The sequence below is a fragment of the Chiloscyllium punctatum genome, chromosome 22, assembly GCF_047496795.1.
Source record: "Chiloscyllium punctatum isolate Juve2018m chromosome 22, sChiPun1.3, whole genome shotgun sequence".
In the NCBI taxonomy this organism is placed as follows: Eukaryota; Metazoa; Chordata; class Chondrichthyes; order Orectolobiformes; family Hemiscylliidae; genus Chiloscyllium; species Chiloscyllium punctatum.
Genome location: NC_092760.1, coordinates 60327456 through 60346569, shown reverse-complemented (window position 1 = coordinate 60346569; position 19114 = coordinate 60327456). Strand labels below are relative to the sequence as shown.

The 19114-nt window shown below is 44.9% G+C and overlaps 1 protein-coding gene across 1 annotated transcript in view; it reads right to left on the bottom strand.

Moving 5' to 3' along the window:
- The window catches only part of LOC140493374 (uncharacterized), a 91073-nt gene extending 72430 nt beyond the window's left edge, over positions 1–18643 (bottom strand). Inside the window, exons 1-2 of the mRNA XM_072591771.1 lie at positions 18545–18643; positions 3598–3702 (exon numbers count right to left, since the gene is read on the bottom strand). Of these exons, the coding sequence (XP_072447872.1) occupies positions 3598–3639 (42 nt within the window). The 5' untranslated portion in view covers positions 3640–3702; positions 18545–18643. The remainder of the gene's footprint in view (positions 1–3597; positions 3703–18544) is intronic.
- Between the last annotated feature and the right edge of the window lie 471 nt (positions 18644–19114).

The window sequence follows — 19114 nt, the reverse complement described above, 5'->3', positions numbered from 1 at the left end:
AGATCACATGGTCACTATTGTTAAGGGAGCAGGAAGAGTTGACCCTAGTGAGCCAAGTTTATCCCACAACCAAGATCTGGTCATTATCATATTGCTGTTTGTGGCAGGTTATAGGAACAGGAATAGACCACTCTGACCTTCGAGCCTGTACCATCATTCAATGAGATCATAGCTGATGTGTGGCATAGCTGATCTGTGGCAGAGCTCCATATACATGCCTTTGGCCCATATCCCTTAATAACATTACTCAACAAAACATTATCTGTCTCAGATTTAAAATGAATAACTGATCCAACGTTCACTGCTGCTTGTCATAGAGTCATAGAGATGTACAGCTTGGAAACAGACCCTTCAGTCCAACCCGTCCATGCTGACCAGTTATCCACACCTAATCTAGTCCCACCTGCCAGTACCCAGCCCATATCCCTCCACACCCTTCCTATTCATATACCCATCCAAATGCCTTTTAAATGTTGCAATTGTACCAGCCTCCACCACTTCTTCTGGCAGCTCATTCCATACACGTACCACCCTCTGTGTGAAAAAGTTGCCCCTTGGGTCTCTTTTATATCTTTCCCCTCTCACCCTAAACCTATGCCCTCTAGTTCTGGACTCCCTGAACCCAGGAAAAAGACTTCGCCTATTTACCCTATCCATGCCCTTTATAATTTTTAGGTCACCCCTCAGCCTCCAACGTTCCAGGGAAAACAGACCCAGCCTCTTCAGCCTCTCCCTATAGCTCAAATCCTCCAACCTGGCAACATCCTTGTAAATCTTTTCTGAACCCTTTCAAGTTTCACAACATCTTTCCGATAGGAAGGATACCAGAATTGCATGCAATTTTCCAACAGTGGCCTAACCAATGTCCTATATAGCCGCAATATGACCTCCCAACTTCTCTCCTCAAAACTCTGACCAATAAATGAAAGCATACCAAACACCTTCTTCACTATCCTATCAACCTGTGACTCCACTTTCAAGGAGCTATGAACCTGCACTCCAAGGTCTCTTTGTTCAGCAACACTCCCTCGTACCATACCATTAAGTGTATAAGTCCTGCTAAGATTTGCTTTCCCAAAATGCAGCACCTCGCATTTATCTGAATTAAACTCCATCTGCTACTTCTCTGCCCATTGGCCCATCTGGTCAAGATCCTATCACCCTTTGTGTGGAGAAGTGCTTCCTAACATTTCTCCTGAACAGTCTGGCCCTCATTCTCAGACTCTTTCCCCCTAGTTCTCAAATCTCCAATTAGTGGAAATAGTTTATCTTTATCTACCCTGTCTTTTCCTGTTAATATCTTGAATAGTTAACCTTCTAAATTCTGGAGAAAACAAGCCTAATTTGTATAATCTTTCCCTGAAGTCCAGGAATCATTCTTGTAAATCTATGTTTAACTCCCTTCAAGGCCAATATATCCTTCCAAAGGTGTGATGCCCAGATCTGCTCACAGTACTCCAAGTGGGGTCTAATCAGAGTTTTGTATAACTGCAGCATAACGTCTACATCTTGTACCCCTGTCCTTAAGACATAAAGGCCTGCATTCCATTAGTTTTCCTGACTACTTTCTGTACCTCTTTGTGACATTTTAAAGAGCTATGCACCTGAACGCCCTCAAGCCTCTTTAAATATCCACCATATTTAACTTCACAGCATCTGGAAAATACACTGATCTATGCTTTTTCTTGTCCAACGTGGATAACCTCACACTTGCTTACAGTAAAATTCATCTGCTACAGTCTTTCCTATTCTCTTATTCTTTCAATATCCCTTAGTAATTTTATGCTATCATCTATATTGTCAGCAATGATTTTGTGTCATCGGCAAATTCGGATATATGACTTTCTATGTCATTATGCAAATCATTAACAAATCATTTGAGGCCCTAATGCAGATCCTTATGGAACACCACTGGTCACATCCTGCTAATTTGAGTATTGTACCTACCCATTATCCTTTTCTGTTGCCTGCTACTCAACCACCTTCACAGCCCTCAGTTCTGTGGGTTTCTACCATAGTTAAAAGTTTCTTATGTGGGACTTTATCAAATGCCTTCTGAAAATCCACATAAACAACATCCGTCGACATTCCCTTATCCACTACCTTAGTCACGTCCTCTAAAAATTCAATGACGTTTGTCAGGTATGACCTACCTGTCATGAATTTATGCTGGCCCTCCCTGATTAGCTAAAAACTTTCAAAGTATTCAGTTACACCATCCAACAATCCAGCTCATTACACATTACTCATCACTTGACCCAAACTTACTTGACTCTTTGTTGCATCCAAGATATATTGCTGTAGGAGCCTACCTCGACACGCTCAAAGAATTCACTACCCCTCTGACAGGAGCTTTCCCAATCTATGTTAAAGTTAAAATCTCCCATTAATACTGCTATGGCTTTGCTACACACTTGCCTGATTTCTGCACTGAGACAATCTAACATTTCAGAACTGCTACCAAAGGTCTACACATAACATCCATTACAGTTTTAAATTCTTTAGTGTTCCTCAGTTTCACATTTCTGGCCTCCATCAACTGCTTTCCCCTCATTCACCATTGAAATAATTTCGCTGTTTTTCAGTGAAGTGACTCCATTTTCCCTGTCCATCCTGTAAACCTGCTAACCTGGTCCATTTAGTTCCCAATCCTGACCATCCCTCAGCTGTATCTCAGTAATGGTTGCTATATCATACTTTCCAATTTAGAACTTGTGCCTACAGGCTTATTTAATTTGTTCCTTTCACTTTGTGCATTCATGTAATAAACTGTGATTTGGGCCACGATGTTTTACTTATCTGTTTATTATTTCTCTTTTCCAGTTTAATCAATAGATTTCTTATAGCTTTGCCATTACCTGTCAATCATGTATTGTGTGTGTGTATTGGCTGTTGGATTGCCCACATCATAGCAGAAACTATGCTACAAAAATGATTCAATGTTTGTAAACTACTTTGGAATGTGCTGTGGTTGCAAAAAGTGCTATGTAAATTTCTTTTCTTCTTTGGAGCTGTTTTCTATTTCATCTTGTGAGATATTCTGACATAAAATCTCCATTCTCTGCCTTTCCATTGATACATCCACAGTGGTACAGTAAGCTGACCACCAACCACACACAAATGTTTCAGCATGTTACAGGACCCACCTAAATGTATGTATTTCCAACTCTGACCATGGTGATCCCATGGGATACTCAACCCCTTTCACTGGGGATTTGTGAGGCACGCACACACAGGCCACATATATCCCTTAATCCGATAGAAAATTAGATTCAGTCACAGCCTCCAGGAAAAGTAAATGTGATACATTCTCAGTGTCACCATGTCTATCTATGTTCATGGTATCACAGTACTGAGTACTGGGTGCCAGACTGAGAAAGTAATTCAGCACACACACACCAAAGTCAGAATTACAAGACAATGGACAATGAACAAAGGCAAAACCAAAACCTGCAGAGGCAGATGGACGGAGCGAGTTAGGGAGTAGCAGAACGATAGTCAGCAAATTGTTCTCACAGAAATTATCAAGTAAGAATGAAAAAGGATTTAAAAATTATTCGTTGGAAAACCAAAGTAAAAACAGGAAGTTTAGGGAACCTGGTCAACATGGTCACGTTGGGCTGAAGGGTCTGCTTCCATGCTCTATGACTCCAAGACTCTATGACTTTGAGTGCTGAAGGTATTAAACAAGGCGATGAGTTTCTGCAAAGAGATAAAACAGGTTAGAAGAACATGAATTTAGGTAGCACCTTTTTCAGTAGAGTGGCAGGACTGGAAGGAAGAACAGAGGAATACAATTACGTGGTTTTTTCATAAAGCTAAACATGATAAGATGACTGACTGCCTCTGACCCTGTATTGTTATAGGGTTACAGAGAGGTACAGCACAGAAACAGACCCTTCGGTCCAACTCATCCATGCCGACCAGATATCCCAACCCAATCTAGTCCCACCTGCCAGCACTCAGCCCATATCCCTCCAAACCCTTCCTATTCATATACCCATCCAAATGCCTCTTAAATGTTGCAATTGTACCAGCCTCCACCACTTCCTCTGGCAGCTCATTCCATACACGTACAACCATCTGTGTGAAAATGTTGCTCCTTAGGTCTCTTTTATATCTTTCCCCTCTCACCCTAAACCTATGCCCTCTAGTTCTGGACTCCCCGACCCCAAGGAAAAGACTTTGCCTATTTACCTTATCCATGCCCCTCATAATTTTGTAAACCTCTGTAAGGTTACCCCTCAGCCTCCGATGCTCCAGGGAAAACAGCCCCAGCCTGTTAGGCTTCTCCCTATAGCTCAAATCCTCCAACCCTGGCAACATCCTTGGAAATCTTTTCTGAACCCTTTCAAGTTTCACAACATCTTTCTGATAGGAAGGAGACCAGAATTGCATGCAATATTCCAACAGTGGCCTAACCAATGTCCTGTACAGCTGCAACATGACCTCCCAACTTCTGTACTCCATACTCTGACCAATAAACAAAAGCATTCCAAACACCTTCTTCACTATCCTATCTACCTGCGACTCCACTTTCAAGGAGCTATGAACCTGCACTCCAAGGTCTCTTTATTCAGCAACACTCCCTCGTACCTTACCATTAAGTGTATAAGTCCTGCTAAGATTTGCTTTCCCAAAATGCAGCACCTGAATTAAACTCCATCTGCCACTTCTCAGCCCATTGGCCCATCTGGTTAAGATCCTGTTGTAATCTGAGGTAACCCTCTTTGCTGTCCGCTACACCTGCAATTTTGGTGTCATCTGCAAACTTACTAACTGTACATCTTATGCTCACATCCAAATCATTTATGTAAATGACAAAAAGTAGAGGGCCCAGCATCGATCCTTGTGGCACTCCACTGGTCACCGGCCTCCAGTCTAAAAAACAACCCTCCATCACCACCCTCTGTCTTCTACCTTTGAGCCAGTTCTGTATCCAAATGGCTAGCTCTCCCTGCATTCTGTGAGATCTAACCTTGCTAATCAGTCTCCCATGGGGAACCTTGTCGAACGCCTTACTGAAGTCCATATAGATCACATCTACTGCTCTGCCCTCATCAATCCTCTTTGTTACTTCTTCAAAAAATGCAATCAAGTTTGTGAGACATGATTTCCCATGCACAAAGCCATGTTGACTATCCCTAATCAGTCCTTGCCTTTCCAAATGCACGTACATCCTGTCCCTTAGGATTCCCTCCAACAACTTGCCCACCACCGAGGTCAGGCTCACCGGTCTATAGTTCCCTGGCTTATCCTTACCACCCTTCTTAAACAGTGGCACCACGTTAGCCAACCTCCAGTCTTCCAGCACCTCACCTGTGACTATTGATGGTACAAATATCTAAGCAAGAGGCCCAGCAATCACTTCTCTAGCTTCCCACAGAGTTCTTGGGTACACCTGATCAGGTCCTGGCAATTTATCCCCCTTTATGCATTTCAAGACATCCAGCACTTCCTCCTCTGTAATATGGATATTTTGCAAGGTGTCACCATCTATTTCGCTACAGTCTATATCTTCCATATCCTTTTCGACAGTAAGTACTGATGCAAAATACTCGTTTGGTATCTCCCCCATTTTCTGTGGCTCCACACAAAGGCTGCCTTGCTGATCTTTGAGGGGCCCTATTCTCTCCCTAGTTACCCTTTTGTCCTTAATATATTTGCAAAAACCCTTTGGATTCTCCTTAACTCTATTTGCCAAAGCTATCTCATGTCCCCTTTTTGCCCTCCTGATTTCCCTCTTAATTATACTCCTACTGCCTTTATACTCTTCTAATTGTTGTGGGGTTGGAAGGCATTAGAGAGTTAGGACAGGGTTAGTTTATTGAGGGGCTTGAATAGGAGGTTGAGAATTTTAAACATGAGGTTTTATTGGATTGGGAGCCACTCTAGGTCAGCAAACCAAGGGGTCATGGATAATGAAGACTAACTAGGATGAGGGTTATAGGGGTGGGGGACAGTGGTGCAGCAGAATTTTAGATGAGCTGAAGTTAAAGATGAATGCAGGAGAGGAAACCAGTCAGATAAGTAATAGAATTGTCAAGTGTGAAGGTAACAAAGATAGAAAAGGGTTTCTTTAGCAGACAGTCTAAGGCAGGGCTGGATTTTTCATGACAGTACAGAATTAGAAGGATGTGGTCTCAGTGATGTCATGATCAGTTGAGACAGTAGCTGTTTGGAATAATAGGTCACAGGCAAATGCTGTATTCAATGATAATTGAGAGTGAAATGTTACCATAACTATTGTCAGGTGGCTGGTTGCTGTCAGTTTGTATAATAGATTGTTGTAATTCTTTAATTTTCGCAGTTCTTCATTATTATAAATGGATATTAGTCAACTAACTCAGTACATATCAACTGCTGTGCCTTTTAAATATTTAAATCCAGTTTTAATGCACTAATGCCTCATTTTACTGCAGATTTTACCAGAAATGGGCATTTCCTCTTTGGAATCTATACCCCTTTTGTTGGAACGGAAGAATTCATTCTAATGGAATCAAGCCCAGGATAAGCATTGTGTGTTTTCATTAATTTAAAAACCAAATTCAATGGCTTTCAAAATCTCCTAAAAGGAACAGTTCAACAACCTTCTCTCTCTTTTGTTTCCTGGAGATAATAGAGAGAGTTTTAAAATGTTGAGTAATCTGGAAACAAAATAAAAGACTTTAGCAGAATTCCTGCCTCATTATCTCAAATTCCAAAGCCTGAGCTCATCCACATCTGAGAATGACTTTGATGTTTTTGTTCACCTTTAGGGCAAGTTGGGTATTTATCCCCCATGACTAGCAGCTCCATAGCAATACATATAGCAGTCAGCCACGTTGGTGTAGAATTGGAATCACATCAATTTTGTAAAAATGTACTTCAACCGTAAAATAAGTACATTGTGAAACTATCAAAATTTGACATCACAGAAAATATGATGGAAATAAATCACATTTCTCAATTGAGCTGTTATTCCAAATACAAAAATAAAACGTTAATGAATTACGACAAGATCTATGTACTTTACACTATAAGCTACAAGTAGTTCTATAAGTTACCAGCTCCTCACTATATTATGGCATAAAGTCCATGGATGGTTGTCTTTCCTTACTATGACACCTTTACAGCATCCCTCAGCACATAAAACCTGGGCTTTGGAATGTGCCACTTTGTTGAGGACAACTCTTTGTCTTTGTAGACAAACAAGTTTTAGGCAGACCGCAGAGAGCCTTTCACCAAGTTTACCGTCTTCCAGGCACAGTTATGTTTGTCACAGTGTTCAACCCAGGAGCAAGACCATACCACAGAGAGTCCTGCCTCATGGATCTGCTGGTGTCTCTGGAAAGTAAAGTGCTATCTTTGTCTCTGCAGTGTAAAACACCCAGATCCTGAAGAATGCCAATTTATTTCCATCCCCAGTCTCTGTAAGCTGGTACTTTTAAACACTTAGTCAGAGACTGTATAACTTATGTAAATTGATTGCTCTGTGGCTCCTGCAAGCAAATGAAAATTCCTGAAGAGGAAAAATCAGGAGCAGGCAGTCCTGACAAGCAAAAGGATCAAGTCAGTGAATCCTGGGATCAGGGACCATTTAGGTGATTTCCCAGTTTTTCCTTCAACCCACGACACCAATTTATTTTTCATGCTTATGTCTGCATGTGTGTCTGTACAGGAAGTTCAAGATGAGGAAATTTCTCTTAATGTTTACCTTGACTGTTTCCTACCAGAGCACTGGAGACTCAATGAAAGATTTCATGGTTCTCAAAGCCTTGAAATCCCTTTTGAGTTCCTTTCTTGGGGTCAACAGTTTCGCATTCAGCTTCCACGTTCCCCTGTTGTCCCTGTGGACTGCCTGTAGTTGATGGTCAGCCAGTAGGAGGCAGTGGTTAGGGAGGATAACTGATGTGATGTTGATGGATCTGATCATTAAAGCATGGCACACAAACAGGAAGTCTATCTTTAGGAAAATAGAGCCATACATCTATGCTGCATTACGTATGAAGGTATTGCTTAAGATATCAAGCAGCTTGGCATCTTTTACCATTCACACTTGGAGTCTGGACATGGTGTCCAGTTTGCTGTCAGCCCCTCTGGATGATCTCACCACATCCATGATTCAGTTGGAGGCACTGGCTGGAATGATCGGTCTGTGCATTGCCAGCAGTAGAGGGAGCTGCTGAAGGACAGCCAGACACACATTATTGCAGACAGGGTGTACACATTCATTACTCTCAGGGCACTGTCTCTATGAGGAGGTGCCCTCCCACCCAACAAGTGCTTAACCTCGAAGATAGTGGAGTTGCTTCCCTGCAGCAGAATACCCCGTGCTGGAAAATCGGCAAACATTATCTCCCCAACCAAATTAATAGTTTGTGGGCCGCCCCCCCCCCCCCCACAGTGTGGCCATTTCCTGTAGCTCTAAGGTGTGGTATTCAACAGTCCTGTAGAAACAACAAGGCAGCTTAGCTGTTAGCCAGGAAAGCCAACATGGAGATACATTATATGGCAGCTCTCTACACTCATTGGTACAAGCAATTTTAAAACCCACATTTTGATTTTTAGAGTACAGTCCAAAAGTCCCATTTCTAAGGCTGTTCCAGTTGCTGAGTAAGCTCCTACATGCCTGTGGTGTATACAAACCACTGCCCTCGCACAGGGCTGAGATCATTGCTGTGTTCCGTTCCAGGGTGTTATCTCAGGCAAGTGATATCAGGGTATATGGGCAGCAAGAAAACCAGACTCACCGTCAGGCTCACTCTGATCCTGGTCAAGGCCATAGCTACGCTAATGGAGCTGGGGTGCACATCTCAAAGCCCCTCGCCATCTTCTGTGTTTCCCAGCTCAGGGCTCTTCATCTCCTTTCCCTCGTCAGCACTTTGTCATTCCTTCTGTCTGTGGCTATTTTCCTGCATTTCATCATTGGAGGAGGAGCAGCCACCAGTTTCTCATTAGGGCCATTGTCAGATTTTGCTGCTCAGTTGATTTGTGTTGGTTCTCCTCTTAGCTGTTTGAGATTTGTCCTCGCTGGTTGCCTCTCCTATCCGTCTGCTGCTGCCTCCTTTTCCAGTGATTCTGTTTTCTCCATGGGAGACTGAGAGACACAGGTTCAGTTTCCAAACTGTCCTTCTTTCCTTGTCAAACCTTCTTCTTACTGTCCTTAGCTTCATTGGTCTTGGATAGTGCTGCCTGATTGGATAGCACTGCTTACGATGCCAAATTTGGCCATCCGCATTGACCTAGCACCATGTTTTGGGCAGGTCCTGTATATGTGGCTAGCCTCCTATTACAGAACACAGCACTGGCCCTTCTTGTAGTCCCTCATCTGTTGCCTCTCCAGCTTGTCGTTTTTGCAGAAGGTGAGCTGGCAGTCTGCCACCATGCTTGCCCACAGGGGCAATGTACTCTAGGCTGCCCCGTGTACAATAAATAACCCCGACTTCCTCCAATAGTGGAGCTGAATGGTGAGTAGAAAGATCACCTTGAATTGCTTTTTACTGGTGAAGATTCCAAATGAATCCACCACATCAGTGTTGTTTTTATTTGTTCATTGGATGAGGGCGTCACTGGAAGGCCAGCATTTATTACCCATCCCTAATTGCCCAGAGGGCAATTGAAAGTCAAATCACGTTGCCTTAGGTCTGGAGTCACATGTAGGCCAGATCAAGTAAGGATGGTAGATTTCTTTCCCGAACATAAGCACATCAGGCAGGGGTCCACGGAAGTTGGATATTTAGATAATGTCAATCCAACTCTTCTACAATGGCCAAATAACCAGTGGCTCAGCACTGAGAACAGTGAGAGAGGCCCCTGACCTATTTTTTCGAAGGCTTTCAGCAGTCATACGCATCCCATGGTGTTCTTAGAGGGGATGTGTAAGTGCGCAGGAGATATCAGCAACTTGGAACTGCAGCACTCAAACAACTGCCTCTTCACAAAGTAGGTTCAGTTGTCACCCTGACTGTATTGTGACCCCATCACTAATCTGAAGCTCCTCTGCTTCCAGCCTCCATGGCTGAAAGGCTGATTGATAGCTGTGTCAGCGTTAGGCCGAAGCCAGCATTGAGGTCCACCCCAATACCAGTTCAGCTCAATCGCCTTCACTCCAAATCACAATCCAGTTTCGATCACGAGATCCAGAGATGAATCTGATGAATGCAACCCAGAATGTACACTTGATATGGTCAAAAGGTCAAGGAGTCATGTGGAACTGGAAACACAGATAAATCCAGATCGAGGAAGAATAGCGGATTTCCGTCCCTAAAAGGCATCACTGACATAACAATAGTCCAACAACTTCAAGGCAAGTTTTAATGAATTCAATTTCATGATCTTTTTCAGTGGAATTTGAAGTCACCTATCATTGGAATTTTAGCTCAGTAACCCAATCACTAGATAGGGGTAACTGGTGGTAACCTTTACACCATATTGTTTCTCTACTGCTGCACTAGTATGAGTCAAGTTAAAGCTTTGAATGTTTTTGGACACCTGGTAAAAATAGCAAAAAGACCTTCAACTTCAGGCTGTACCAGTCAAACAAAAATAAACTGACAGATTCAGCTTGCCTCAGGGTGACGTTGACAAATTAGTTTTGAAAACTCATTTCAAACATTGTAATAAGCTGTTTGGAAAGAAATAAAACAGTTACAGGAAAGCAGAATTGCTAATTTGATGTCCTTTGTCCCAGGCACATGTAACCACCAGAATTTAAACACACAGGAACAGCAAGCAATTATGAAGGTAAATAGCATCCCCTTTACGAAAAGCAGGCTGGAGTATAGGAGTAAGAAGTAAAGACACTGCTACAATAAAATGGAACATGCAAGCAAATGGCCTCTCAAGTCAGCCCTACCATTCATGGTTGATCTTTCTTAGACCTCAACCCTATTTTGTGTCATAGCCCTAAACTCACTAATATTTCAAAAATTCATCTGCATCCTCTTTAAATATTTACAATGATCTAGATTTTAGATTTCCAACATCCAAGGGTATTTTGTTTTTATAATTGTACGTGTGTAGTTCTGATGAATGTTGTACAAAGTTAAAAATCACACAACACCAGCTTATAGTCCAACAGGTTTATTTGGAAACACTAGCTTTCGGAGCGTTGCTCCTTCATCAGGTGGTTGTGGAGTATAAGACCATAGGATACAGAATTTAAAGCAAAGATTTACAGTGTGAGGTGACTTAAATTATATATTGAAAAAGACCCAGATTGTTTGTTAAATCTCTCATCTTTTAGAATGACTATGTTGGTTTCAGTTCTTCCATATGTAAATCCCAGAACTTTCTTAAAGTCAAATTCTTAAGAGGTGCCATGTTGGCCCAGACAATGCATTGAAAGTGTGAGGTGCCTTGTGTGAGGCTGTTGTGCCCCACAGTTCAGACTGATTCTAATCTAAAAAATAGAATTACAGAATCTTACATGGATTCATGTAGTTTTTGAGCAAACTAAAATGTAATGCTGCAAATACAAATTCACCCCACAAACTTATTTGTGTGAGTGTGAGTGTAAAGGGATGTAAGGGTCTGTGAGAGGGTGCGTGCGGGAGTGCATGTGTGAGCACATGAGAGAGAGTTTGTGTATGAGAGAGGGTCTGCGTGAGTGTGTGTGTGTGTTTGTTGTGCAGTGGGGTCATCTGTAGTGTGACACGAATGCAAGGTCCTGGTTGAGGCCATCCCCATGGGTACTGAACTTGGCTTTCAGCCTCTGCTCAGCCATTTTGCGTTGTTGCCTGCCCGTCTTGGAGGATGGTCACCCGAAGGTCCGAGGTAGAACGTCCTGGACCACTGATGTGTTCTCCGACTGGGAGGGAACACTCCTACCTGTTGATTGTTGTGCAGTGTCCATTCATCCGTTGCCGTAGCATCTGCTCAATCACCAATGTACCATACCTCAGGGCATCCTTGCTGCAGCGTATGAGATAGAAAATGTTGGCCAAGTCACATGAGTACCTGCCACATACATGCTGGGAGGCGTCCCCAAATGTAATGGTGGTATCTGTGTCAACACTCTGACACATCTTGCAGCGTCTACTGTGACAAGGTTGTATGGTATTGTCCTGTAAGCCAGGCAGTTGCTGTAAACCATGATCTGTTTGAGGTTTGGTGGTTGTTTAAAGGTGAGAAGTGGAGGGGTGGCGAAGGTCCTAGTGAGGTGCTCATCCTCACTGATAATATGTTGCAGGCTGCGAAGAACATAGCATAGTTTTTCAGCTCCTGGGCAGTACTGGATAACGAAGGGTACCCTGTCGGTTGCAGCCCGTGTCTGTCTCCTGAGGAGGTCATTACGGTTCCTTGCTGTGGCACGTTGGAACTGGTGGTTGATGAATTGATGTCACACTACAAGTGACCACACTGCACTCCACACACACACACACACACACACACACACGCGCGCGCGCAGACCCCCTCTCATACACAAGCTCTCATCATACATTGACACATACACTCCCACACTCACCCTCTCACAGACCCTTATACCCTTTTACACTCACACTCACGCACATACACACACTGTCTCACAGACACTCGTACCCCCTGCACACAAATACCTACATGCACACACACACAGCCACGTGTAAGTTTGATGGGGTGAATTTGTATTTGCAGAATTACATTTTAGTTTGCTCAAAACTGCATGAATCCATGTAAGATTCTGTAACTCCCTTTTTTAGATTAGGATCAGTCTGAACATTGGAGCACAGACAGCCTCACACAGGGCACCTCACACCTTCAATACATTATCTGGGCCAACATGGCACCTATTGTTAAAGTTCACTTGAGAATGTAACTTTAAGAAAATTCTGGGATTTACATATGAAAGAACTGAAACCAACATGGTCATTCTAAAAGATGGAGAGACTGTCACACCGTTGTAGGGTCAATATGGAGAGACTGTCACACTGTTGGAGGGTCAATATGGAAAGACTGTCACACTGTTGGAGGGTCAGTACAGAGAGACTACCACACTGTTGGAGGGTCAGTACAGAGAGACTGTCACACTGTTGGAGGGTCAGTACAGAGAGACTGTCACACTGTTGGAGGGTCAGTACAGAGAGACTGCCACACTGTTGGAGGTTCAGTATAAGAGACTGTCACACTGTTGGAGGGTCAGTACAGAGAGACTGCCACAATGTGGGAGGTTCAGTATAGAGAGACTGTCACACTGTTGGAGGGTCAGGACAGAGAGACTGCCACACTGTTGGTGGGTCAGTACAGAGAGACTGCCACAATGTGGGAGGGTTAGTGTGGAGAGACTGTCTCTCTGTTGGAGGGTCAGTACAGAGAGACTGCCAAATGTGGGAGGGTCAGTATGGAGAGACTGCCACACTGTTGGAGGGTCAGTATTTTAGATTAGATTAGATTACTTACAGTGTGGAAACAGGCCCTTTGGCCCAACAACTCCACACTGACCCACCGAAGCGTAACCCACCCAGATCCATTCCCCTACATTTACCCCTTCACCTAACACTACGGGCAATTTGGCATGGCCAATTTACCTAACCTGCTTATTTTTGGATTGTGGGAGAAAACCAGAGCACCTGGAGGAAACCCACGCAGACACGGGGAGAATGTGCAAACTCCACACAGATAGTCGCCTGAGGCAAGAATTGAACTTGGGTCTCTGGCGCTGTGAGGCAGCAATGCTAACCACTGTGCCACCCATGAAGAGACTGCCACACTGTTGGAGGGTCAGTACAGAGAGACTGCCACACTGTTGGAGGGTCAGTACAGAGAGACTGTCACAATATGGAAAGTCAGTACTGAGGGTGTGCTGTAGTGTGGAGGGTCCATACTGAGGTAGCACTGTATTGTGGAGGGTCAGTACTGAAGGAGTTCTGTATTATGGAGGGTCCATACTGAGGGAGTGCTGTATTGTGGATGGTCAGTACTGAGGGAGTGCTGTAGTGTGGAGGGTCAGTACTGATGGAGTGCTGTATTATGGAGGGTTAGTACCGAGGGAGTGTTGTATTGTGGAGGGTCCATACTGAGGGAGTGCTGTAGTGTGGAGGGTCAGTACTGATGGAGTGCTGTATTATGGAGGGTTAGTACCGAGGGAGTGTTGTATTGTGGAGGGTCCATACTGAGGGAGTGCTGTAGTGTGGAGGGTCAGTACCGAGGGAGTGTTGTATTGTAGAGGGTCAGTACTGAGGGAGCGCTGGAGTGTGGAGGATCAGTACTGAGGGAGTGCTGTCATGTGGAGGGTCAGTACCGAGGGAATGCTGGAGTGTGGAGTGTCACTCTGAGGAATGCTGTAATATGGAGGGTCAGTACTGAGGGAGCGCTGTAGTGTGGAGGGTTAGTATTGAGGAAGCGCCACAGTGTGGAGAGTCAGTACTGAGGGAATAGACAATAGACAATAGACAATAGACAATAGGTGCAGGAGTAGGCCATTCAGCCCTTCGAGCCTGCACCACCATTCAATATGATCATGGCTGATCATTCCTAATCAGTATCCTCTTCCTGCCTTATCTCTATAACCCTTGATTCCACTATCTTTGAGAGCTCTATCCAACTTTTTCTTAAATGAATCCAGAGACTGGGCCTCCACTGCCCTCTAGGGCAGAGCATTCCACACAGCCACCACTCTCTGGGTGAAGAAGTTTCTCCTCATCTCTGTCCTAAATGGTCTACCCCATATTTTTAAGCTGTGTCCTCTCGTTCGGCACTCACCCATCAGCGGAAACATGTATCCTGCTGCCAGAGTGTCCAATCCTTTCATAATCTTATATGTCTCAATCAGATCCCCTCTCAGTCTTCTGGGTATACAAGCCCATTCGCTCCAGTCTTTCAGTGTAAGGTAATCCCACCATTCCAGGAATTGACCTCATGAACCTACGCTGCACTCCCTCAATAGCCAGAATGTCTTTCCTCAAATTTGGAGACCAGAACTGCACACAGTACTCCAGGTGTGGTCTCACCAGGGCCCTGTATTCCTGCAGAAGCACCTTTTTGCTTCTATAATCAATTCCTCTTGTTATGAAAGCCAGCATGCTATTAGCCTTCTTCACTACCTGCTGTACCTGCATGCTTGCCTTCATTGACTGGTGTACAAGAACACCCAGATCTCTCTGTACTGCCCCTTTACCTAAATTGATTCCATTGAGGTAGTAATCCGCCTTCCTGTTCTTGCCACCAAAGAACAGGAATGCTGCAATACCAAACAGGGAGTAGTGAGAGAGTGCAACCTTGTCAGAGGAACAGCACTGAGAGAATCTGATTAAGTCAATCGACTTGAAATGTTAACTTTGCTTTCTGTCCACAGATGCTGCTAGACTTGCTGAGCTCTTCTAGCACCTTCTGGTTTTGATTTCTGAACTCCAGCATCTACAGTTCTTTGTTTTATTACTGTGTTGAGGGCATGTTGTACTGTTGGAGGGGCTAGGCTGAGGCAGTGCAGCACAGTGGTCAGAGGAACAGTGCGGTGGGAGAATGTGAGGTGACGCACTTTTGCAGGAAAAATAGAGGAACTGAATATTATTTAAATAGAGAAAGATTGCAGAAATCTCCATCCCAAGAGATTTGGCTCCCCTCGTTTCATTCAGTTTGTGACATGAATCACACAATCTAGCATCTGGGTTCAGTGAGTAATTGGGAAAGCATAGAATGTTGGCTTTTATTGCAATGGGAATGGAGGATAAAACTGGGGACGTCTGCCAAAATGATACAAGGCACTAGTCAGACCACAACTAGGATGCCGTAACAGCTTTGATCCCATTACCTAAGGTCAGATTTATTGATACTGGAGGTAATCCAAGGAAGTTTCAGTAGACTGATCTGGGGGAATGGAGGGTTTTTTTTTGAGGAGTGGTTGAGTTTGAGGAGTCTGTACTCACTGGAGTTTAGAAAAGTGAGAGACAACCTCATTGAAATATCCAAGGTTCTCACGGAGTTTGACATGAGAGATGTGGTGAGTTTGCAGACCCTTTTGGGAGAGTCTAGGATCACAGGAAATAATCCTAAAATAAGACAGCACCACTTTAAGACAGAGATGAGAAGGCATTTCTTCTCTCAGATGGTAATTAATCTGTGGAATTCTTTACTGCAGAACAGTGTCAAGGCTGGATCATTAAGAAGATTCAACACAGAGACAGACAGGTATTTAATCAGTAAAGGAATCATGGGTAATATGGAGAAGGCAGGGAGGTAGGGCTGAGGATTAACAGATCATTCATGATTTGCAGAATGGAAGGACAGACTTGATGGTTTAAATGGTCTCCTGCTGCATCTACATCTTAGTCTTTTACTGAGGGGGCGCAGCGCTCTCAGAGGGTCAGCACAGAGGGAGCACTGCACTGTCAGAGGGTCAGTACTGAGGGAGAACCGCACTATCAGAGGGTCAGTACTGAGGGAGCACTGCACTGTCAGAGGGTCAGTACTGAGGGAGCACAGCACTGTCAGAGGGTCAGTACTGAGGGAGCGCTGCACTGTCAGAGGGACAGTACAGAGGGAGCACTGCATTTTCAGAGGGTCAGTACTGAGGGAGAACTGCACTGTCAGAGGGTCAGTACTGAGGGGGAACAGCACTGTAGGAGGGTCAGTACAGAGGAAGCGCTGCATTTTCAGAGGGTCAGTACGGAGGGAGAACCGCACTGTCGGAGGGTGAGTACTGAGGGGGCGCAGCACTGTCAGAGGGTCAGTACTGAGAGGGTACAGCACTGTCGGAGGATCAGTACTGAGGGGGCACAGCACTCTAGGAGGGTCAGTACAGAGGAAGCGATGCATTTTCAGAGGGTCAGTACTGAGGGAGAACCGCACTGTCGGAGGGTGAGTACTGAGGGGGCGCAGCACTCTCAGAGGATCAGTACTGAGGGGGTACAGCACTGTAGGAGGGTCAGTACAGAGGGAGCACCGCACTGTCGGAGGGTCAGTACTGAGGGGGTACAGCACTGTCAGGGGGTCAGTACTGAGAGGGTACAGCACTGTCGGAGGATCAGTACTGAGGGAGCACCGCACTGTCGGTGGGTCAGTACTGAGGGGGTACAGCACTGTCGGGGGGTCAGTACAGAGGGAGCACTGCACTGTCGGAGGATCAGTACTGAGGGAGCACTGCACTGTCGGAGGGTCAGTACTGAGGGAGTGCTGCATTTTCAGAGGGTCAGTACTGAGGGAGAACCGCACTGTCGAAGGGTCAGTACTGAGGGGGCGCAGCACAGTCAGAGGGTCAGTACAGAGGGAGAACTGCACTGTCGAAGGGTCAGTACTGAGGGGGCGCAGCACTGTCGGAGGATCAGTACAGAGGGAGTGCCGCACTGTCGGAGGGTCAGTACAGAGGGGGCACTGCAATGTTGGAGGGTCAGTACTGAGGGAGCACTGCACTGTTGGAGGGTCAGTACAGAGGGAGCACTGCACTGTCAGAGGGTCAGTACAGAGGGAGCACTGCATTGTCAGAGGGTCAGTACTGAGGGAGTGCTGCATTTCGAGAGAGTCAGTACTGAGGGAGAACCGCACTGTCGGAGGGTCAGTACTGAGGGGGCGCAGCACTGTCGGAGGGTCAGTACTGAGGGGGTACAGCACTGTCGGAGGATCAGTACTGAGGGAGTACCGCACTGTCGGAGGGTCAGTACTGAGGGGGCGCAGCACTGTCGGAGGATCAGTACAGAGGGAGCACTGCACTGTCGGAGGGTCGTACGGAGGGAATGCTGCACTATCAGTGGGTCAGTACTGAGGGAGTGCTGCAGTTTCAGAGGGTCAAATGCTGAGGGAGCACCGCACTGTCAGAGGATCAGTACTGAGGGAGCGCTGCAATGTCGGAGGGTCAGTACTAGGGAGCGCTGCAATGTCGGAAGGTCAGTACTATGGAGTGCTGCACAGTCAGAGGTGCAGTACTGAGGGAATGCTGAACTGTCAGAGGGTGAGCGCTGAGGGAGCGCTGCAGTTTCAGAAGACTAAAGTGACACTAGGGAAAGAGTATAACCCTTTTGGAAAAGCAGTATTGAAGGAACTATCAGAGGGTCAGTACTGGGGGAGTGCTACTCAGAGTGATAGTACTGAGGGAATGCTGTACTATCAGAGGGTCAGCAGTGATGGAGTGCTATTGAATATGCCACATTTCATATGAGGTGTTATACCAAAGCCCTATCTGCCCTCTCAGGTGCCCATTATGGTCCCTAAGCTCTGTTGAGAAGTAAAGCTGGGAGATTCGTTGTGATGCCCTGGACAGTATTTATCGAAGGCAGATGACCAGGTCATTATCTCAATGCTGTGGCTTTACATTTCTCATTTCTTGTAACTAAACAGTGACTATCCTTCTAAGTATTGATCTGAAGGCACTTTGTGATGTTCAAAAATCATGGTAAGCTTTGTATAAATGCAAGCTCTTTCTTTCCTAGCATTAGGGTGATTTGTTGAATTTGGCTGATTGGCTGCTCTGAGTTCTGCACTTTGCATCAAGGGTGGGTAGAATGTGAAACAGCATCTAATGGATTACATTGCTCGCCAGTCTCCAGCATAAGAGCAGCAACTTCATTTAAGACCCCGGTTACTAGAAACGTTGTGAATAGGAGTATGGGGAGGAGGTTGACGATGGCGGAGAGTTGTGATGAGCTGCACTGACCTGTATTTGGCTTTGTTTGGCAGCTGTCCTCTCACTCTTGCGATTGTTTCAACTGTGGCTGCATTTGCTTCCACGCTTGTTTCAGTAAAACCACTGAAGCTCCACTCTTTGTTGACAGCAGTTTCCAAGGAGACAAGGAGGCAGGGCTCTGTACTGTCACTGGGTAACTGCAAGCAGGAAGGCAATTAAAGGAATTGAAGATTTCAAAATCTTGGTAATAGAGTTATAGTCATAGAGCCATTAGGCATTGGAAACAGACCCTTCGGTCCAACTAGTCCATGCCAAACATAATCCCAAACTAAACAAATCCCACCTGCCCGCTCCTGGCCCATAGCCCCCCCAAACCTTTCCTATTCATGTATCCATTGAAATATCATTTCAACATTGTAATTGTGCTCAACATCCACCATTTCCTCAGGAAGTTCATTACACACTCAAACCACCTTCTGTGTAAAAAAAAAATTGCCTCTTATGTCTTTTTTAAATGTCTATCTTAAAAATCTGCCCCCAGTCTTAAAATTTCTCATCTTAAGGAAAATACAACTAACATCAACTCTATCTATATGTCTC